Below are 23,048 nucleotides of genomic sequence, written 5' to 3' on the forward strand. Positions count from 1 at the left end.
AATTCCACCAGGCTGCTGCACCCCCTTTTAACTTATATGCCATAATTGGAACCTTGCGATCCTCTTCCACGTTCATAACTTCGAAAAACGTTCAACCTCTGCCAGCCAATCAAGAACATATTCCACATCCAACAAACCAGAAAAGTTTTAAAGGTCTATCTTGATCTTGTAACCTTCTTGATAATTCTGTTGGGGATTTGCAGGCACAGGATTGACAACCACAGGATTGGCGACTGGCTGGGGGTGTGCGGCGGCGACAAGTTGGTGGATTCCCTGCTGCAGGGTCAGCTGTCCGATCATCTCCCTCAATTCTACCAAAGATGTCTCAATCGCAGCAAATTGCGCCTCTTGGTTATCTGCCGTGGTCGAACTTTGCTCTGATACCAATATGATAAAAGACTATTTAGACTCCATCAGGAGTTTTAATCAATATCGTTTTGTTAAGACGAAATAAGAGAAAATATAGGTTAGAAAATGAAAAGTCTTATTTAAATTTATCAAAAATTGAAAAATGAGTTTCTAATACCAAGGGAGGCTATTTATAATAGAAACAAAACCTTAATATGCAAAATTATGAAAATATCTAAAAAAATAATTAAAATGCAAAATTGACTCCTAAACGATGATATTTTCATATCGAACTTTATGATAGATCTGCGACCCTCTTCACACTTTTGAAAGTCGTATATCTCGAAATTTTCTTTTCGAAAAGTCATCGTGGATCTCTATCGGACGTCGCAGTAAAAGTTAAACCCGATCCAAATTTATCGTAAAGTTCAAGACTAGTTGCTCCATGTCATCGTGAATATATAATATTTAAAAACATGAGCTGCACATCGCTAATATATATATTTGTAAAATAGTATATTTTTCTGAAAAAATTTAGTCCAAAATCTCTTATTCTGTAAAAATTATTTATAATTTAAAATTAACTTTTCTTTACAAGGTAATTCATTAATTATTTTTTATATATACAATAAAATATATTTTTTTTGGTCATGTGTGGCCCTCACCACCGCGCATGGACCGATATAGCTGCAGGTGTCATTCATGAAACCAAACGCTCAAAAACTAGCTATATATCAGTTTCTCTTTCACCATTCTACTGTTGAGTTGTGTGTTTGTGTTTCTGTGTTCTTGATCTTTTAAGGGTTTTACAGGTTTCTTGATCTTTTAAGTGTTTTACAGGTTTCTTTTCAGCAATTGAATTATGCTTAATTAATTTTTTGCTGTTATTTATGTATTTATTTTTATTTGATTTGATCAAGAGTTTTGCAGATCTGAAAATGAGCAATTTTAGGGATAAGGGAAAGATGAAAGGTGAGATAAATTATCTTGATGCACTTGCCTGCCATTGTTTTTAGTAGTTTATTTAATTTTCTTCTCCAAAAGAAAGGGCTTGTTTTGGTCTTTTCAGAAAATCTCTTGCATGTTGATTTCTTAGTAAATTTCTGTGATTTTTATCTTAGAAGAAACAATTTACAGCTAAGTCTTTTGATCTAAATAACAGATGCAAGAGATCTCAATTTTTTTATGGGAAAATTATATGCACATATATTCAATTTTCTAATTTATTTAGAAATCTTCTCTTTTAAGCTAAGATCTGTTCAAAATTATTAAATCTATTAAATAACTATTTAGTTTTTTTCGCGCGTAAAATTTTAAAAATTCGTTAATACATAAACAGTTAAAATATATAAAATAAAAATTTTTCGCGCCTTAAAATATATAAACAATCAGCTTTTTTTTTTTGAAATAGATAAACAATCAGCTTTTTAACATCATTAAAAGATTTAATTTCTTTTATAAATATAATTTTAAAATATATTAATTAATAGATGGAAATTTTAAACATTTAATAAGGGATTTAATTTTCTTTTCCGCATAAAATCTAATAAAAAAATTTTAATTCTAATTAGAACATCAGAATTGAATAATCTAACAAGGATTAGATATATCATTTATTGGTCAATCTCTATTGTTGCAATAAAATAACCTATATATCTTTACATTCCCAAGCAATCAAGTCTAAATTAAAACTCTTTATCATGATATATACTTGGATTACCACACTCTTGTTATTGGAAACTCAATGAATGAGATGAGACTATTAAGGCTAGTGCTTATCTAAACTCGGTTTATAGTTAATCTAAGATAATTCTTGTCCAAACCAACGTTATAGGAAACTTTTTCCCAATTACTACATATATATATAAGGTGGTAAATTCATTTGTTTAGCTTCATTTATTAATGAAACTATTCAGTTTGAAGCTTCCAAAGATAATTAAAACTTTTAAATACATAGAAAGTTAAATAAATAGAATATGCACCATTTCGTTGTTCTAACTTTTAAATTATATGTAAAACAGAAGAAAGTCCTGCGTCTTTTGGCATTAAAAAGAAAGAGGAAGTGGAGAATAAAGGAGGCCGTGAAATTGTTCTTGCCTTGCCGGCTATAAGGAGAGCCGAGATGGTAGTAAAGAATTTATTTATCCGCAGAGCTTGATATGCATAGAATTGAGTCCTACACTATACATGAGATCAAATTTGATTTTCCTAAGATTTTTCCTTTGCTGGGTTCTATTACATCTCTTTCAGGAAAACGATAAGATTATTGAAGGAAGAGAAAAGATTGGGATTATTGTAACTAAAGTGATTGATGGTAGGAGACGCATGGGCAGTGTTGTAGCCTTTGATTCTGCCACTAAATGCTTCAAGGTTTGAATTCTTTCTCTCTTTAATTTCCAGTTCCCGATACATAATTTATCCTAACTAGTCGTTGTTTTATATGAAATAATCGTATTATTGCATAAATTCGTAAGGTTTAATGTGTAGGAATAAATTAATTTAGTAGTACTCAAATCATTTTTACAATCGTGTACCTTCGAATTCAAGCTTCACTCGAAATAAAATAACCAATGGAAAAATATTGAAACTACTTTGATACTAAGAATAACTGCTTATGAATAAAGGTAAGGTGTTTTCTTATGTATGCAGGTGGAGTATGACGATGGCAACTGTGAGAACGTTCATGAGAATGAATTTGATGCAATTGTCGCCCCTCCTTTTCTTGTTAAGGCCTATTTCAAGGATTTGAAAGCTAGGTAGGTAAATACCAAAAGGATTTTTTTTAACTTAGATTCGATCTATCACAAAATTAAAATATTCAAATATTCTAGTAAGCTTATGATGAATGGGTCTATGAAAAAATTTTCCAAACCAATAGTTCATTTGAATTTTTTGGGGTTGAAAATTGTATTTGAATAGTAATATCCAGTGTGTGAAAATAATGAAGGGAGAATAAGAAGGGAGAAGAGTCAGGAACAGCAAACTCCCAAGGAATCCACTGGTCAAGCGAAACAAATGAGGGAAGAAGGAAGAAAGCAAGGAGAGGGAGCAGCTGTGGCCTCCAGGGAGAAGAATAGGGATTGCTGCTGCATCCATTGTCTCTCTATCCTATGAAAAGGAGTTCTCCTCATCAATCAATAAGAGAATGGAATTAGTTTTCCATATGTGCTTTTCTTTTAGTAGTGGACTGATTTAATGTTATGTTTGCATACCAACATTTGAAATTTATGGTTTGAAGATAGTTTTACTGTAAGTTATTAATAAATTGTGGATTTCAATGAAATCATTTCACTTGTTTTTAAATCTTTTAGAATGGATTTAATTTGATATGAAAACATTTTTATAAATCATTTCAAATTTGCACACAATTAAATAAAATGACTCTATGCTTATAAGCCTAATATTATACATGCATTCATCATCTTAATTAATTGAAGAAAATAATATATTTTTATTAAATTCAAATCTCATTTATTCGTTTGACTAGTTTAACCATTGGTGATGATTTTAATTTGAAAATTCATCAATGGCCTCCTGTTACTATTAAATTTTTATTGTATGTTGATAGGTTGGAGCTTTCATGGCCTAAATTAATAAAATAAGGTTTCTATCCCTCTTTTTCTAAAAGAAAAAAAAATAAAGGTTAAATTAATTAATGAGAATAATTAGTTGATTGACAATTTTTTTTTGAAATATAGTTGATTGACATTAAAATCATTTTGTAAGAATATAAAATCTAGGGTTTATATTTAATTCAAATTCTTTATATTATAAAACATTGTAGGCAACACACTTTATTAACATTTTTTATTATTTTTTATCATTTTATATTTCCATACATATTTCAGAATTTCCAAATAATAATAAAAACAGTATGAAAAAAAGCGAGTGAAATCTACCATAACTAGAAATTTGAGCAATGCATTGGTAATTCAGTAAAATATATATAAAAAAATTGTAAAATAGCAGAATTTTTTGAAAAATTTTAATCTAAAATCTTTTATACTAGGTATAATTGATAATTGACTTTGCTTTAAAAAGGTAATCCAATAATATTTTTCCATACGTGCAATAACGTCTGATTATTTTGATAATGAATGGCCCCTCACCACCACACATGGATCTATATATATCTTCTCTTTCATTCCATCTTTGCTTCATCTCTGTTGTTGAATTAACGCATAAAGAATTAAAATATATAAATAAATATTTTTTTTGCACTTTAAAATATATAAAGAATTAATTATTTTTTTTGTCTTTTAAAAGAATTTAATTTTTTTATAAATAAAAATCTAAAATTTATTAATTATTACATAGAAATTTTGAACATTTTAATGTGAGATTTGCTTTTCTTGTGCATTAAATATAATAAAAAATATTAATTCTAATTAGAAAATCGAAACATTCTAATAAAGGTTAGCGACCACCACCATTCAACAAAATATCACATATTGGTCAATCTCTACAGTTGTAAAGTAATCTATATGTATAAAGTCTAAACTAAAACTCTTATCACAATACTTAGATTATTTTTAAAATAAATAACGGATAACATATATTATTTTTTATTAAATCTCAATAAAAATTTAAGATAAAAGTAACGTGTCTTTATAAGAATTTTAAATATTAGTTCCGTATATATAATTGAAATTTAATATTTTTATTTTAAAATGATATGTATAAAGTAAAATACTGTCAACCTATTACATTACTTTTGCTGCAAAACCCTAAGGTTAATGGATTATATATCAGGAATGGCTAATCTGAATATTAGTAATATCGTTATTGATGTTAAAACAAAAGAAAGGAGAAAATGAATTGGTAGATGTTATACAGACCGAGGATTTAAGCATCACAAGGGTTGTATTTAAATTCTATAGTTATGAATAGGTAAGTATAGTTCTCATGAAAAACTCAATGAATGCGATGAGATTATTACTACGGGTAGCTCTTGCCTAAACCGATCAATTTATGGTGGATCCAAAACACAGAAGAATCAATTGACTCAATAGACTCAAATGAACTGGTCAGCTCTGATGCACAAAGCAAACCTGCATCTTTTGGCATTGATAATGAAGAGGAAGTGGAGAACAAAGGAGGTCGTGGATGTGTTCTTGCCTTGCCGGCTATAAGGAGATCTGAGATGGAAGTAAATAAATGTGATCTGATTTGATTTTTCTAAGATTTTTCTGTTTTGGGGTTCTAATATAAATCTTTCAGGAAAACGATATGATTGTTGAAGGAAGAAAAAAGATTGGAATTGTGGTTAATAGAGTGATTGATGGTAGGAGTCAGAGCGTTGATAAGAATGAACTTAATGCAATTATCGCCCCTCCTTCTCTTGTTATGGCCTATTTCAATGATTTGTATGTTAGGTAGGTAAATATCAAGATATGAATTTATCTAGGCTATCAGAATCCCAACACAATTCACATATTTATTTTGAAGTTACTCTTTAATCAATTAAAAAACTATATCATATATTTTTAAATTCAACATTATCCATTTTTAATAACTGTATTCTGATTTAATTTTAATACAGTTATCATTAAATTAAATTAAATTATATTCTTTTAGTTATTTTTAAATATTTTTTAATTAAAATATAAATTATTTTTAAAAAATTTAGATAATTTTATTAAATAATTAATTTATTTTTAAATTAAGTTATCAATTAAAAATTAAATATAATCAAATCAAACATTCAAATAAAGTAAATATTATGAAGCTTAAATGAATTTGAAATTAAATGAAATGATTTCTTCTTCTTTTTTCTATTTTTTTCATGAAAAATACTTGCATGTAACATGACGGGAAAAGGAGATAAGATACCCCAGAAAATCATTACAAAGTCTAAAAAATTTTAGTAACCCAGATCAGATCTATTAAAATCAATATAAATAAATTAAATCAATAACCCTTCGAATCAATCCCCTGCTCTCAAAATAAACCGTCAAAATTGATAAGTGATAAAACTCATTTTTTTTTATATTAAATTTCATAATTTTGTTATAATTTTAATATAAATGATTAATTTTTATTTAAAATTTAATTTTACACAAATTTTTAAGTGAAAATTAAGGAAAGAAACGAAAAAAATTGAATTGAAAAATTTTTAGATTGAGAGATTACAGTTTTAGACAAACTTGTACTTCAAGGCGATGAACAACTCCAAATTTCAAAAAATACCACTTCAATCTAATCTTTTCGGCTGTACAAGGATAAGTTACATTTTTGTAAGCTTAGCTTCGTTTTACTTTTTTTTTTTTCTCTAAATCCTAACCATCCATTTTTATTAAATTTGAGTAGTTAATTTAATGTATATATACATTATGTTAAGATGAGAAACCTTAGCTATATTCTCTTTACTTTCTTTATCACCTCCTCCTCCTTCTCCTCTAATTTCGTCTTCTTTTTCTTCCTAATATTAGTAACCTATTCTTCATTGTTGAAATAAAATACAAGGATTCAGCATACAACACTATAGGTCTCCTAACATCACAAAAGCACAACTCCAGGCACCTTTTTGGCGCCGCTAATGTCATAGCTCCAGACAGTCTCCACCGTGGCAGCGTCGTAACTCTTTTCTTCAATTTGTAGATCCTTGTGTGGATGCATATATTTTTATCAAAAGAAAATCCTTGTGCGATAATATTTATATTTCTTGTATTGCATTAACTTTAATCCTAAGATGAGTTTATAAATACTTATTGGTTTGTATTTTAAACTATTCTTTTTATTCAACTAGTTATCTAAATTAAACAAAATTAAGATCTCTATGAAATCGATACTTACTTACTCTATCTATAAATTCATATTGAATCTAAAGAAAATAGATAAGTTTTAATTGATGGATTCGATATCTGTCAGTTACCACTACACCAATAAATTATTGGATGGAGCCGAAGTCAAAACCCAAGAAAATGCTAGAAAAGAAGAAGAGTTAAAGTAGCAAAATTTTTACTAAGTTATAGCTCTCCTTAATTTGTATAGAAATACCTAAATTCAAGGAGGAAAAAAGTGCTCACAACAATACTAGTCTAAAAGAAATTAATTACAGGACGCAATGAGGACGCCTCAAGATACTCACATCTAAATGCACAGACCTTCCACAAATGAAAAGCTAGTTCTCAAAACTTTAGACATAGCTTCATTAACCAAATTGAAAAAAACCCTCTCTCTTTATACAAATGATCTAAAATGAAACAGAACTAGCAAAATAAACATAAACGAAACAATAATCAACTTGTAAAAATGGAGAGAGGAACCAAATCTATAAGCGCTCATCAAAATCATACAAGCAAAAACAATAATCTTTCCATTCCCTGTCCAAAAGGAGGGGAAGGCACTAGACAATATCATAACCTTATCAAATAATGACAGCAAATAATTAAAACTCAAATGAATAATAATAAAAAAAAACTACTTCATGCTCAATTCTGTTACTATTGCTTTTCACGCTCAATTCTCTTATTATTCCTTTTCTTTTTTTTTTTTTCGCTTTTTCCTTTTAAAAATGAGAAAAAAAAGAGAAAGTGAAAAAAAAAGAAAAAAGGAATGATTTCAGATGTGAGCTCCTCCCTAAAATCTAAACTCAAATCAATATCAAACTCAAGATTTACATTCAAATATTATATATATATTAAGTTTTAAAGTCTATCTAAAGACATTTCATTTGATTTGAGATTTTGAGTTTCATTTGCTATTTATTGCCTTTAAATAAAGAATTAAAAGCTAATGAAAGTATTTATTAATTATAAAGAAGTGTATAATCTAAATAATAAATTTGAGTGAATAGCTCTTTTCTTTTGTCACTTGTTCTACTTATATCAAGGCATGTTTGGAAAGAGAAGAATTAATGTGTTTTTCCTAATCTTTTTACTATATCAAGCCGTATTTCTAACGATTTTTAACTTTTAAAACATAGTAGTATTTTTTTATTCTTCTCAAGCCAAACTTCATGGATCTCTAATCGTTTTTGATGGTTGTCTTCCTCTTAGTGATATTTTAGCTTAATTATGATGTTGTTTAGAATGACAAGTTCTCACTGTTATAACGATGGTGGTTGCTATTAATAATATTGATTTTTCTCGTCATAAATTTAATTAAATAATTATAGTGTTTCTCTTATTTGGTTGGCCAATTTTATACCTATATTTTATTTTTAAATTTATAAAATATTATATGTGAAACGGATTCTCAATTTTATTGAACCCTTTATTTTTCTATTTTTTTTCTTAGAATATTAGTACAATTATTATATTTATTAAATTTCTTAGTTTGCTGTTTTAGTCGATTTCTTTTTCCTTAATTTCTCACCGGGCTAATCGATTAGATAATGTTATTGCTAAACTTGCTTATGAGGTCTCTTACCTCCTGACTGAACAACTTATCGAATTCAGATCTCATTTCTATGTTGTAGTAAAGTTTTAAGGCTGTTTACAGTCTTGTGATACATTACTTGTGGGCCAACTGTAATTTATTAGAAATTATTGGATAATTTTTTGAAGTCGACAAGCTTTTAAATATTCTCATAAACGACACTGTTTAAGTCAAACTCCACGGAACACGTGGGCCAACTGTAATAACGACACCCTCACTGCTCTCGACCGTCCTCTGCGCTACTGAATCCATCTGCAAAACCTAACTCGCCAAGTTCCGGATTCCCAGTCGAGTTAACTCAATTCGAGTCCATGGACACTCACTCTAACCTAACCGTACCCAACCGTTCTCGCAGCTCCCAGTCTCCGTCCCCCTCCCACTCTGCTTCCGCCTCCGCCACTTCGTCCATTCATAAGCGCAAGTTGGCAGCAGCTGCCTCTGCGGCGTCTGAAGACCGCGCCCCTCCATTTCCTCCATCTTCGTTTTCTGCTGACACTCGAGATGGAGCACTGACGTCCAATGACGACCTGGAGAGCATCTCGGCCCGTGGAGCAGACTCTGATTCCGACGCTGACGATTCGGACGCCGTCGTTGACGACGATGAAGACGAGTTCGATAATGACTCATCTATGCACATGTTCACCGCTGCCCGTCTGGAGACTAATGCTGGATCCTTGGCTGCTAGCGCTGGTTCAGATGGAGGAGGCGGATCATCGGCACGCAACACGAAGTTGAAAATGGCAAATTCGACAGTGAAGATTGAAAAGTCGGATAGCGGGAAGGATGAAAGAGCTACTGGGAATGTTACTTTGGGGTCTACAACCGCGGGCAGTTCCGCAGCTGGGATAGGTGCGAAGGAGGACGCTGTAAAGATATTTACCGAGAATTTGCAAACTAGTGGAGCTTATACTGCTAGAGAAGAAAGCTTGAAGAGAGAGGTAAGATTTTGGGATATGAATTTTGGGAATTTCTGTGAAAGCTCATTCCTTGCTGTTGAATAATTATTAATAAAATAGAAAATTGAATTATCTGATCATGTTCAACCGCTTAAACCAATTTCAGTTTGGATACAATTTGCAAGTTAACCGAAAATTCATCTCTTTTTTGTGGTTTTTTTTACCGCATTCCTTTTGTGGGAATTGTCTTTAATGCTTCTTATCTCAGTATTTTCTTCGCTTTGACAGATTTCACCAATTTTGAATGTTTCAGGAGGAAGCAGGAAGACTCAAGTTTGCATGTCTTTCAAATGATGGCATTGATGAGCATATGATTTGGTACCGAGCTTTTTTTTTTGTGTGTGTGTGTGTGTGTTTTGTGGCATCCACTTTTTCTCTTTGTGCTCATCAGTGCACCATGTGCTATCTTTGATTGTTTTATTTCGACATTTCTTATTTTCTTCAACACCAAAATTTTAATGCACCTTTATGGTGTGTTTCTCAGGTTGATAGGATTGAAGAACATATTTGCCAGGCAATTGCCCAATATGCCTAAGGAGTATATTGTCCGTCTTTTGATGGATAGGTAATTCCATAGCATCTTCTTGAAGTGCAAAGGAACAAGCTTCCTTTCTTTTTTCCTTGTCTCGACCAATGAACCACAGATTAGATTAGATGACTGTCCTTTTTCTTATTTTGGTTTAAAGCTGAGACATCTTCCTGTCAAGGGTGAAGCCTCTATTCTATAACCTCTGGCAATGATAAGCAATAAAACCGGCTTTATTGTGATTACCTACAGTAATAGGAATTTGATTTTTCACAATCCACAAGCCAGCAGATCAAACTATAGATAATTGCTCATAAGTAATCTAGTTGTGCTGCTGTGGCCAGATATTGGAGAGTTGGGGTTGGTACCTGATGGTTGTATCATAAAATAAATTTATTTCTGCTTCTTGAATTACAAATCTCAGAATAATATTGTGGGAAGGTGTACAAAAAGGCCCATCACATTTATTATTTTTCCTACTCATCCTTTCATTCATGAAACATGAGCTCATAGACTAGAGTTTGGCTATCTTCTTGTATTAATAGGAATTTGATTTTTCACAATCCACAAGCCAGCAGATCAAACTATAGATAATTGCTCATAAGTAATCTAGTTGTGCTGCTGTGGCCAGATATTGGAGAGTTGGGGTTGGTACCTGATGGTTGTATCATAAAATAAATTTATTTCTGCTTCTTGAATTACAAATCTCAGAATAATATTGTGGGAAGGTGTACAAAAAGGCCCATCTCATTTATTATTTTTCCTACTCATCCTTTCATTCATGAAACATGAGCTCATAGACTAGAGTTTGGCTATCTTCTTGTATTAATAGGAATTTGATTTTTCACAATCCACAAGCCAGCAGATCAAACTATAGATAATTGCTCATAAGTAATCTAGTTGTGCTGCTGTGGCCAGATATTGGAGAGTTGGGGTTGGTACCTGATGGTTGTATCATAAAATAAATTTATTTCTGCTTCTTGAATTACAAATCTCAGAATAATATTGTGGGAAGGTGTACAAAAAGGCCCATCACATTTATTTTCTTTTTATCTTTCCTACTCATCCTTTCATTCATGAAACATGAGCTCATAGACTAGAGTTTGGCTATCTTCTTGTATAGGAGCTTATGCACTGTGGCTAATTGAATTTAAGGTCTTTCTAGTTATTTGACATTTTTTCTATACATTTGTCTTCTTCTTCTTTAATTTGATTCACAGAAGCCATAAATCCGTAATGGTTATCAGACGTAATCTGGTTGTTGGTGGCATCACATATCGTCCATACGCCAGGTTTGATATAAATATTTCTACGGTTACTGTCTTGCCATTTATATATTTTTAATTGGAATGAAACCTCTTAGTTTTCTTCCTCAGTATTGTCTACGATGAAAGCATAAGGGCCATCTTTTATCTTCCCATTTATTTGTACTATATCTTCATCTGATGAGCCTCAGAATGATAAATCTTGATATTATCATGAACAATGTGTTAAGGTTAAATGATTCATGGTTCAGATTTATCGTATAACTATCCAATATTTGAAAAACGTTTGCTGCATTTTTGTTATGTTTTCATTTGTATTTTGAAACTTGTTTGCTCTCAAAGTTGACACACCTTGCCCTGGGAACCACAGCCAAAGGTTTGGTGAGATAGCTTTTTGTGCAATCACAGCAGATGAACAAGTAAAAGGTTATGGTACAAGATTGATGAATCATTTGAAGCAGTATGCACGCGATATGGATGGGCTAACACATTTTCTGACCTATGCTGATAATAATGCTGTTGGTTATTTCATCAAACAGGTTAGGTTTATAGTTTTGATACATCCATGCTGGTTTATATATGTGTATTCCTATAAAAAGGGGATAGCAATTATCTGATTTGATTATTGTTTTAGAAATTAAAAAAAAAAGAGTTTTTAATAACTAATAGAAAGTTTAATTTGATCACTTAGAGAGTAGGTGGTTTCAATTCCAACCTTCATGTATAAATGATGATGCAAGATTATATGACTATGTTTATTGGTGAGAAATCCATCTCCTTGTCTTATTGAGTTTTTTTAATTCATTGGGTTTTTTTAAATTCATTTATTCGACTTCTTGATTTTTTTTTTCATGTTTCCACATTATGGGTCTGTGATTATAGTAATATATGAAACTTGATGTGCTTTTGAGATCGTAGAGGGTTAATCTCGCTGCTGATATTCAGCATATTTTTTTCTCAATTAATTTCACCTTTAGAGATTGTATGTCATTGCTTGTCTTAATTTCATATTTTTATTAACCTGTAGGGTTTTACAAAAGAGATTTACTTGGACAAAGATCGATGGCAAGGGTATTGTTAATTTTCACAAACTTCAGCAATAACTTTGTTGGTGGAAGTATTTCTCACATACCCATTTTTTTTATTAATAAGGGTTTATGGTGTTACTATGAAAATTATGTTCTTTCTGGGAGATGGGAAAATGAGAGAGTGACGCTAGGATGTGGATTAATCTATGCAACCTACTTAATCTTTCTACTATCATCTTTTACTTGTTTGGTGTGTTAAATTTAGAATAATAAAGAGAGAAAAGAAAAAAAGTACAAGAAGATTTACGTGGTTCGACTATGAAAGCCTATATCCAGGAACACAAAACTTCAAAAAGCTACATTTTTATTGAATTGGATCTATGTTATTGTCAGATACGGGTGCATATCCTTGTGTCTGACTTGTCAACTTTCTAAAATAGAAAATACGAAGATATAAATCTAAGTTTAGATACGGGTGCTTGGATATGTTATATTATATAAAATAAATTAGAACAAAAAATATATAGTAATATAGTAATAACTATAGTTTAAATAGATTATCAAATGCAACCAAATATATCATATAAAATACAGCAAAATCATTGTTTTCATTTAAATACATGCTCTTTATTTTGAGAAAAAAAAATGTTCTATTGACTATGTATGAATATATCACTCAAGTGTCCAAGTGCACATATATGTCGGACACATATTCCATGTCGTATTCCTTGAAGTGTCGTGTCGACATGGGTACAACATGTCAAAATGAATGTCATATTCCATGAAGTGTTGTGTCAACATGGGTACAACATGTCAAAATGAAGAGTAGGAGCATCAGAGAATTGGGTTATATCACTCATGAAGGATTCTCTATTTATAATGGAAGATCCAAAACATATACAGTAGAATACCATAAATGAAGGGATTCTCCAATTATATTATGAATATATCAAATCCCCCTAATTTAGAAATATGTAGAATTATATTATTTTATATATTTAGAAATGCAAATTCTATGTTAAATGGATTCAACTTTCCATAATACTCCCCCCTTAATTGTAGCATGGAATCTCATCAATTCTAATACTTCTCCTTGACAAGATTCCACGTAAAAGCCAAAAACTTCTCTATAATAGCTTACAACTAGCAACTCATGAGGATATTCAAAAACACTTGCACAAAAGCACTCATGAAAGTACCAAAATACAAAATAATCCTTAAAATTGCAATTATTTGATAGATAATGCCAGCAAGAAAACATCAACACAAAATTCTTCTTTCAAGGGCAATGCTGACAAGAAACATTAACACAAAACATATCATAGGATTGAACAAAATACACCAATTGAACACAAAACGTAGGTGTGAACAGTGCTCATAAATAGTAACGATGAGCGGTATCGGTAAATAGCGTCGGTGAATGGTGCCATGAACAGTGTTGATGAACGGTACCGTGAACGGTGCCCGAGTTTCAAAAAATTAAAGGCTTTGATATTATGTTAAAGTTAGAATAACAAAGAGAGAGAATAAAATAGCACAAGAAAATTTATGTGGTTCGGCTACAAAAGTATACATCCACGGATATAAAACCTTTAAGGCCTACATATTTATTGAATTGGATTATATCACTCTTAATAATACAAAGGATTCCTATTTATAATGGAAAATCCAAAACGTATATGGTATGATACCATAAATGAAGTGATTCTCCAACTATAATAGGAATATATTAAATTTTCCTAATTTAGGAATATATAGACATATATTATTCTATTATTCTATCTATTTAGGAATACAAATCTTATATTAAATAGATTCAAAATCAATTCTAACAGTGACTTTCAAGGCCAACTGAGGGGTTTTGACTTGTAATCATATAGAGAGCTGTGCGTCAACTGTCCAGCACATTCCTCATCTGAAAGTTATCATTGTGCTGAAAGTTTATTTATAAGTTTGTCTCAATTCCAGATATATCAAAGACTATGATGGTGGTATTCTTATGGAGTGCAAAATTGATCAAAAACTCCCGTACACTGATTTATCTACTATGATTCGTCGTCAAAGACAGGTGGGATAAAAATTTACATTGTCAATTAGATTTCTTGTGTAAAATTTTCTGAAGTATGTTGTTGAGAGAGAATGCACTTATGATCAGCATTGTGTTGGATATATAGTAGTTAACACTGTTTACCATGGAAATCAAGATGCTTGTGTCCATATTGCATTTTAAGCAGATTAGTTGGTGTAGGAAATGCATTAGCAGCGTCTCTTAAGTGACAAAAGTTGTTCTTTGATAGAGAGGTCTCTGATTATTATTAATTATTATGTACAATTCCTGCTCCATTTACTCCTTTATAGGTGATATCATTTATAAGGACTTGTTTACAATGCATGGCTATTGAAACTGCTTATTTAATTGATCTTTAGTTCTTTACACTGACATGTATAACTCTTGTGATTTTGGTACTGATAGGCAATTGATGAAAAGATTAGGGAGCTATCTAATTGTCACATTGTATATCCTGGAATTGATTTTCAGAAGGTATACGTCATCAGAATTTCTTCAAGTTCCTATGCTGTAATCATTCATACAATATTACGTTTTTTCTTCTTGTTCATTTTTTCATTATTGCATGGATTCATGTTTTTAGCAGTGCAACTTATAAGATTGAATTCAGATTTCACGTTGAGAGTTGAGACCATAATAGTGAACTTAGTTCTAATTAAGAACTCATTGTGATTCAGAAAGACGCTGGAATTCCTAAGAAGATCATCAAAGTTGAGGATATTCCTGGCTTGAGTAAGTTCTTAAACATTTCACATTGAACTTATTGTTTAAGAATCTTTTTTTTTATGTTACATTGATAAATTAGGTACAAGACAACACATTTGGTAGGTTTCAAAGACTGATTGGAAACTTGTTTTGAATATGATAACAGGGGAGGCTGGATGGACTCCTGATCAATGGGGCCATTCACGTTTCAATGCATTTAATACTTCTACAGACAGTGCCATGAATCAAAAGAATTGGACTGCATTCATGCGCTCACTTTTAAAGGCAAGTCTTCACGCACACACACTCGGACACAAAAAAAAAAAATCCTTACGTTACTTTAGTATTTCCAGTAGAGTAATGCTTGTTGACCAACAGAAACCTCTAATACACGAATTTTTGCTGCAAAATACAGTGAAATGTCATCAAGATACAGTGGCAAAGTAAATGTATGAATATTGGCATGATTGAAAAATGCCTTCCTTTCAGAATGTAATTCTCTCATATGCCCTTTATTACAATTGCCTGTTTAATTAGGTTAACTACAAAGCTTAACTCAATTTGAAGATTAAATCAGAAGTTGCCTTTCATACTAGAGTGATGGGGGATTGCTGTTCCAGGTTTACATACTTTCATGTTTATCAACTCTTTACCATCTAAACGAATAACATGTACTTATGTTGTTTGTTTGATGGACATACAACAATTTGGACAGTATCTTTTGTGTGCTATGAGGTACCCAATGGGTTGATTATTATGCCACTTTTTGTAGGCATAATTTATTTCAACTAGATCACTAAAGGTCAACCTTTTCCAATTTTAGCACCAGTTCCCATTTTGCTTACAATTCAGTCATCACTGACAGAATGGCAAACATTCTGATAAATTATCTCTGACAAATTCAGGAAATTTATTTGGAATTGGTTCCTGGTATTTAAGTCAAAACCATTTGAATATAACACGTTATTAATTATACCCAAACAGGCAATAAAACAAGTATACGTTTCAATTCACTAAATCTTCACAATGCCATATTATATGTAAAAAAATTAGAAGTATGGGGATGAAATTGAAACAAGTTGATCTAGTATTTTGCTTGAATTAGCTTAAAATTCAGTGACCAATTGAGCAAATTGCTTCTTGTAGGTTGTGTTATTTTATAATAGATTTTCATATTTTAATTCTCTTGGTTTCTTCATTGATTGAGCTTATGCTTTTATTGCTTTATTTAAATTTGGAAGTTTTATTTTTATGTTTTGCATTTTAACAGTCGATGCATGACCATGTTGATGCTTGGCCATTCAAGGATCCAGTTGATGCTCGTGATGTCCCTGATTATTATGACATCATCAAAGATCCCATGGGTAAGACATCAAATTTGTATTCTTCAGTTTAGCAAACTATCACGTCATTGCATTACCAAACATTATATGTTGTTAAAGTAGAATAGTAGAGATGACAATTGCACATTGTCCTGTCAACTTTTATCTAGCCAACCCTGATATGGAATCTTATGCTACCAAATGTAGTTAGGCAAGGTTAGGCTTAGGCCACTCTGTCTTTACCCACCTTGATGTACCTAACCATTGAAAGCTTTTTCTATTTTATTTTATATTTCTTCCTTACCATGTGATTTTTTCTTTGGAGGTAAGCATGTGAATATCTTTTATTTTCCTCGAATATCACCAATATTTTTAATATTTATTCATATATCATTTTACAGCAAATAGAGATGACTTTTTTCTCTAGAAGTGATGGAAACAGCAAAACCTATCCATTGCCATTCCTAAGAATAATTCCAGTTCCTCTTTGTTTTTTGATACTAACAGTCTTTTGGATATTTGTCATACATAACATTGGACGATGAAATGTACAAGTTCCACTTAAGTTTTGGTCATCAAAGACGAGGCAATTTCAAAATGGATTTCTTTGTTTCTTCGAAAATATTTTCAAAACAACATTTTATGCATTTTTTATATTTGATAAATATATAGAAATTGAGCAACAAAGAATAATTTCCTATTCCCAAATGGGAAGTGAACTTCCAAACTTTTGCAAACCACACGAGCATTCTACTATACCAATTGTCTTTAATTCTTGTCAACCAACATCGACGCCCAACAAGAAAACCTCTGCAAGTTTATGTAATAACAGATGGAAATGTAGAGTTTTTGTTATTAATATATATGTATATATATATATCATGGCTTTGTCCACGTGTACTCCTTGACACAAACAAATAATGGAAAATTATTCATCATGGCAGAAAATGTTCTTCCCAAGCAAAATATTTTCCTTGAAACAAATTGAAATGTCTGAATTTCATGATCTTAAGTAATATATTCTAAGAGTAAATTTATAGTCCAATCAAAATTCTTTGATAAATAATTTGCTAAGAACCCTTAATTTCTCATTCAAACCTTCTTTGAGACTTTCTGACAAGGTATGGTCTTCAGACTGGATCTTGTATTTATGATTCTCTAGTAAATATTTATTTTGCTACAGATCTGAAGACAATGTCAAAAAGGGTAGAGTCAGAGCAATACTATGTAACTTTTGATATGTTTGTTGCTGATGTGAAGAGGATGTTTGCCAATGCGCGCACGTACAACTCACCTGATACCATCTATTATAAGTGTGCAACCAGGCAATGCTCATGCCCTTCCCCCTGTGCTTTTCTTTTCTAATTCTATTTCAATTTCATATATTTATATGTATAATTTATATTTATGTGCACTGTGCAGGCTGGAAAGTCATTTCGAAAGCAAAGTTCAATCAGGTTTCCAGTCTGCTGCCAAGATTCAGCAGTAACAACGTGGGCGAATGTTCATATGGTCACTTTTAAAGAGGTTAATTATTCACCAGATGTGTTTCACATAGCTTCTGAAAATGTAATTTTTTGTGCATCCTTGTACGATGCCTGCTTGAGCTGTGTGCTTCATTGTTACTATTTATTTCTCTTTTCTGTTCTCCCCAAATCATGTATGCTGTACATTTTCTATTCGGAGATGACGTGTTCGCCTGTTGTTTGCTTCTAAAGCAGCTGTGTTTTTTTTTTTATAAAAAAAAAAAGAAACCTTCTCCCACCTTACTTTCTTTCAATTTTAGTAATTAGAAACTAGCAAATGCATTCAAGCGTTGTCTACCTAAATTGGACTGGCTCATTTGGTTATGACCCTCTAAATATTATCCTATATAATAGATTCCTGTACTCATGAATTTTTTTTTTTTTTTTTTTTTTTGAAAAGAAAATACAAAATCAATCGAGTTAACGGATTCATATACTATACAGAATTTTGTTGAATTTAGAACAAAGTTCAGATAGGATATAAACACTACACCTATTGAGTTCGGATACTGGAGCTTAAAGCTATCAAGATGATAGATGAGAATAAATCGATGGACATAAAAACCCCAGAAGTTTGCAATGATCCAGTACCTGAGAATGCTTATTCATAAAATAAAATAAAAAGGCCTAATATAAGTTGAAAAATCCCATACTTATTAGAATCTAATTGTACCCTTAAATAACCTCTTCCAAATACTAATAATTTCCAGCAGCAGTAATAGAAGCATCCGAGTCATTTCTTTTTATTATCCTTTGCAACTGGATGGGAAAGCCCATTGTTGCATCTGGGCAAAGCTGCTGGTCCGACTGAAGGAACAGTTTGCTTTTGCACGTGTTGCATGGGAGGCGCATCAGCCATTGCTTGCGCAGTAGCTGTTAAAGGCTGCATAGGGGTCCTTCCACCAATATTGCTTGTTCCATTATCACCTTGCGGAATTGTGGCATGAGAAGTTAAATTTTTGTTAGGGCAGCTATTGTTTAGTCCTTGGAGATGTGGAGCACCGGAGGGGATGTTAGGAACTGAATGGTGAAAGAAATGGTTGTTTTGTTGCATTGGCACAGCAACACTCGCAGGTGCATCCGTTTGACCAGTAACAAACTGCATCCCCATGCTAGGCATGCTGGATCTTGCTAGAAGCATAGGGTTCAGACCTGTCACTCGTTTAACTTGATCTTCAGCCATTTTGACCTGAAAGTTTATACAACATATTCTGCCTGATAAATTTGGTCAACAAAAAACAAAATTCATTACCAAAGTAATTCATGCTAGTTCATGAAAAAATTTCTGGACTAGAACTTGAATGCGTTTAGTTTCATTTGTGAACAGTAGTTTTGTGGTGACTAACACAACCATCTGATATCAAGCAAACAAACATCATTGTAATGGCATTAACTGAGAGATCACTTGAGCACATGTTTTCCTCAATATTGTGAATTTAATATATTAAAGAATTTGTGCTGGCTCTGGACTGAAACAGAAGTTTCGTTCTGCCATAAACAAACATGGGCAAGTATATTCATCCATATACACAGACAGCTTCCATATAACATCCTAATATAACTTTGGTTTCATGATCTGATTAAGATTCCATTTTTTTTCACAACCATCAGCATCAAAAGTCTGAAAAGTAAATTATTTGGTGATTTCCAAATACTCCCAAGTGAACTATAAACCACTTGACCAAACAAAAATCATATAATACCGTGAGAATTTACCTTTGTCCTTAATGTTTCAATATTAGCATTCAAAATTCTATTGTCAACAGCAGCATCATCACACTTCTTATTTATATCTGTTAAGCGTGTTAGCAATGATGTGCGCTCATCCCTCAGATGACCAACCTAGTACACACCACATATATAATATCAGGTTCTAGAAAAGGGGAAAAAAAAAAGTAATTAAGGAGAGCGATAGAACAAGTGCTGAAGAAAGCTCTAGGCCACCTGTGTTTCAAGTTCATTCAGCTGTGCCTGTTTTCTTCTTCTTGAACGTCTGGCTGACTCTCGATTAGACTGCATCCTGAGTCACCATCATGATATCAAGAAATAAATTTACAAAAGGCCATTTCTCTGAAGTAAAAATATTATATAAACTTACTAGATGGAAGAACATGTTGATCCATGAAAATTTGACAGATTCCTTCCTCCACATATCCCCCCTCCCAACCCCAACCCAAAAAAAAAAAAAAACTTGAGAGAGAAAGAAGGAAGAAACTCACGTACTCAGTTACTTGGAACCTTTAGGTTCAAAAATCATAGTTGGAACTTTCAAACTTAGGTATTTTGAAAGCATTCCATGATTATACAAATACAAAGTGTCTTCTTGAGACTCTCCCCTCTCAAAATGATGCTAGATTTTATTCAGTAACAAAAGTAATGATTTGTTCATCCCTTATACTATTACTTATATAAGGAACTAAAAGGAAAAAGTCATATAGAGATGAAAAAAAAGGCAATACAAAGTCCAAGCAAGAACAAAAGGAAGGAACTTATAGAAGTCCAACTAAAGAAAGGAACATATAGATACCTCCTTGCACGTTTTTCATCCGCAGGATCCATATGTTCATTGGTTTCTGTATCTCCATCAAGATCATCATCATCTGAATCTTCTCTTGAAGAACCGCTGGTTGTTTGCCTAGCTGGTACCTCTTGCTTTCTCTGTGTTGAAGGTAATGCTGGAAGGCGAAGTGATCCACCATCAGCCTCACCTTGTGCCTTCGAGATACCATTACTATCACCTATAATGGTCAAACTCAGATATGGTACTGCTTTATAAAGATTATGATAAACTTTAGATAGTGAAGACATAAATCTCAGATAGGGTGTAAGTGCAGCTTTTTTTTTTTTTTTTTTTTTGGGGGGGGGGCTCAAAAAAGCAAAAAGAAAATGGAAGAAAGAAGAGTATTACATTCAACTTAACAATGTAGTCTACCAAAATGGAACGCCTTCAAAAGCATAAAAAAGGCTGTATATACACGGGTCTACTTTTTGCAGACTCAATCCATCAGATTTTTAAGCATTTGAATTGGTATTTTGGAGTGTCTTACTTGATCCTATGCACATTTCTACATGTCATAAATCAATAAATCTACATACTTTCAAGAGGAAGAAATCAACAAACCCATTTCAATTGTTTTGCCTATAAAAGCATGTGCGCTCGCACACACACACACACATGCAGAATTCTACTAAGAGTGCTCCAGGATTATTTATCCTGAATGCACCAAATCAATGTTGGGGAGTACCCACCTTTAAGATTGCCTAGGGAGGGGACATAGTATCAGTGTGCAAAAGATGGCATGAGCATACCCCTACCCCTAAGGATCAAAGAAATATATATATACACAGATGCAAACGATACTACCATGTGAACAAATGTAATATTCATGATCAATCTGTAAAACGATTAGTAAGATTATAATTGCATATAAGTGAACATGCACCATAAAGCATGTTGGCTAAAGAGATTTCAATTCACAAGTTGAATTTTTCGCCCAGACATGCATTCCACTGATCCTAAACTATGAACTCGATGTCAAATTTCCGTAGGATTGTTCCTCTTATGCCGGAGGTTTCAACTAGTTAAAAGTTAAATCTTTTCGATTTTATCAAACGAGGATTCCACTCAATAGCACTCTTAATTTATCAACAACTGTCAACAGTGATATATAGATATGAAATTAGCAATCTCTTACCAGAAACTTGTGATCCTGGCTGCAAATTCTTAGTAGCCACACTTTGCTCCTCAGCCAATGAAGTTATACCTTCAGGCTTTACATTCGATTCCTTCAGTAACATTCACAAAAATCCACCAAGCAACGTGTGTCCCTAAATTTACAATTGACCAATACTCCAAAAAAGAAAAAAGTACATAGAAGAGTATCAATATGCAAACATACCCGAGCCTTAGCCGCAGCGGCACAGGCGAGATCGAGCTGGGACTTGAGAAAAGCGCGGTAGTCCTCCGAATCCGCCGGAGCTAATGAGGCGCGATCCGACGGCTGATGCAGACGATTACGAGGAGGAAGAGGAACAGGAGGAGGAGAAGGATGAATTTCAGGCTTTTCGATCTCCACCACGTCATCTTCACCATTTCGAGGCCTCGACAAAGTCGGTGATTCCGATACCGCGGAAGGAATGCTGTCGCTAGTGGATGAGGAAGTAGGGACCGGAAATTCTTCGAGAAACTTCTCCAGCTCCCACTCCGATGGACTCCTACTCATCACCGGCGGATGAGCGGGCATCGGAGGCCATAGCAGGTCAGAGAAATCGTCGACTGAAAATATACTATTCATCGGCTTTCTTTCCTTTTTTTTTCCAAAGCTTTTCTCCTTCCCTAGTCTTGCTTTTCTGTGTCCGCGAAAGGTCCTGTTTGTTATTTGTTAAATACAATTTTTGGCTTTGCTTCGTCTTATTGTGAGAATAAGAAAATATCACGTGCTTTACGTTACACGGTGATACTAACTCATTAACTGCCACGTATTCAATATCAAGTAAAACTTTATAATTTACCCAGATGGCAGTGACGCGTCGCTTATTTGAGTGAGATATTGTGCTTTGTGTTTGGTCTATTACCGTACCTAATATTTTCCCCGGTTGGTTTCGTAAGTGGATGAATATAACGCACAGATTTTTCCAAAAAACAAAATTTTGAATTCTCAGAGAATGAATTCTTTTTAAGTTATAAATCATATACAGGGACAAAAAGATAAATCGAACTTTCACGTGATTATATTATTTTTTAAAATCAAATTATTTTAAATTAAAAAATAATAATAATTTCACTCAGCATATTTTTAAAATATAAAAATTAATTAAATTAAATTCTTTGCAAATTGAGTTAATCATCATTTTATTTTTTTTTATTTTTCACAATTTTTTTAATAAAAGAAGAATACATAAAAGGCTATAAATAGCTATTC

The 23,048-nt window shown here is 32.3% G+C and overlaps 3 protein-coding genes across 5 annotated transcripts; 2 read left to right on the plus strand and 1 right to left on the minus strand.

The window, feature by feature from the left end:
* The first annotated feature begins 1,272 nt into the window (after window positions 1-1,272).
* LOC110614795 lies at window positions 1,273-3,522 on the plus strand. The gene is made up of 5 exons (XM_021756457.1): window positions 1,273-1,320; window positions 2,370-2,473; window positions 2,599-2,718; window positions 2,998-3,104; window positions 3,296-3,522. The coding sequence occupies exons 1-5, from the start codon at window positions 1,287-1,289 to the stop codon at window positions 3,423-3,425; spliced, it is 495 nt and encodes a 164-aa protein (XP_021612149.1). The 5' UTR covers window positions 1,273-1,286; the 3' UTR covers window positions 3,426-3,522.
* A 5,375-nt stretch (window positions 3,523-8,897) lies between these two features.
* LOC110615724 (histone acetyltransferase GCN5) lies at window positions 8,898-18,364 on the plus strand. 2 transcript variants are annotated; one of them, XR_002488072.2, is made up of 13 exons: window positions 8,898-9,668; window positions 9,940-10,004; window positions 10,171-10,251; window positions 11,433-11,504; window positions 11,848-12,016; window positions 12,505-12,548; window positions 14,474-14,573; window positions 14,979-15,047; window positions 15,251-15,305; window positions 15,445-15,563; window positions 15,694-15,770; window positions 16,549-16,642; window positions 17,784-17,834. XR_002488072.2 is itself a non-coding variant. In XM_021757771.2 (13 exons), the coding sequence occupies exons 1-13, from the start codon at window positions 9,042-9,044 to the stop codon at window positions 18,087-18,089; spliced, it is 1,704 nt and encodes a 567-aa protein (XP_021613463.1). In that variant the 5' UTR covers window positions 8,898-9,041; the 3' UTR covers window positions 18,090-18,364. The 2 variants fall into 2 exon arrangements, 1 of the variants encoding a protein (XP_021613463.1); XM_021757771.2 differs by lacking the exon at window positions 15,694-15,770 and adding an exon at window positions 18,023-18,364 and having other exon boundaries at window positions 17,784-17,925.
* Window positions 18,365-18,699: 335 nt separating this feature from the next.
* Window positions 18,700-22,482, minus strand: LOC110615875 (light-inducible protein CPRF2). 2 transcript variants are annotated; one of them, XM_021758057.2, is made up of 6 exons: window positions 22,026-22,482; window positions 21,822-21,912; window positions 20,654-20,864; window positions 20,071-20,146; window positions 19,843-19,968; window positions 18,700-19,315 (listed from the first exon to the last, which is right to left on the minus strand). In XM_021758057.2, the coding sequence occupies exons 1-6, from the start codon at window positions 22,419-22,421 to the stop codon at window positions 18,860-18,862; spliced, it is 1,356 nt and encodes a 451-aa protein (XP_021613749.1). In that variant the 5' UTR covers window positions 22,422-22,482; the 3' UTR covers window positions 18,700-18,859. The 2 variants fall into 2 exon arrangements, with proteins under 2 accessions (XP_021613749.1, XP_021613750.1); XM_021758058.2 differs by having other exon boundaries at window positions 21,822-21,897; window positions 22,026-22,479.
* Between the last annotated feature and the right edge of the window lie 566 nt (window positions 22,483-23,048).

The sequence above is a fragment of the Manihot esculenta genome, chromosome 5 (genome assembly GCF_001659605.2).
Source record: "Manihot esculenta cultivar AM560-2 chromosome 5, M.esculenta_v8, whole genome shotgun sequence".
Lineage (NCBI taxonomy): Eukaryota > Viridiplantae > Streptophyta > Magnoliopsida > Malpighiales > Euphorbiaceae > Manihot > Manihot esculenta.

Excerpts from the sequence above, each read along its gene's own strand:
- LOC110615875 (XM_021758057.2), bottom strand. The coding sequence starts at position 22,421 with ATGAATAGTATATTTTCAGTCGACGATTTCTCTGACCTGCTATGGCCT. Across the intron at positions 20,865-21,821 it reads GCCAGGATCACAAGTTTCTG|GTGATAGTAATGGTATCTCG; the intron begins GTAAGAGATTGC and ends TGACCATTATAG. Across the intron at positions 19,316-19,842 it reads TTGAAACATTAAGGACAAAG|GTCAAAATGGCTGAAGATCA; the intron begins GTAAATTCTCAC and ends ATAAACTTTCAG.
- LOC110615724 (XM_021757771.2), top strand. The coding sequence starts at position 9,042 with ATGGACACTCACTCTAACCTAACCGTACCCAACCGTTCTCGCAGCTCC. Across the intron at positions 12,017-12,504 it reads TTGGTTATTTCATCAAACAG|GGTTTTACAAAAGAGATTTA; the intron begins GTTAGGTTTATA and ends ATTAACCTGTAG. Across the intron at positions 17,926-18,022 it reads TATTATAAGTGTGCAACCAG|GCTGGAAAGTCATTTCGAAA; the intron begins GCAATGCTCATG and ends TGCACTGTGCAG.
- LOC110614795 (XM_021756457.1), top strand. The coding sequence starts at position 1,287 with ATGAGCAATTTTAGGGATAAGGGAAAGATGAAAG. Across the intron at positions 2,474-2,598 it reads CTATAAGGAGAGCCGAGATG|GAAAACGATAAGATTATTGA; the intron begins GTAGTAAAGAAT and ends CATCTCTTTCAG. Across the intron at positions 3,105-3,295 it reads TTCAAGGATTTGAAAGCTAG|GGAGAATAAGAAGGGAGAAG; the intron begins GTAGGTAAATAC and ends AAAATAATGAAG.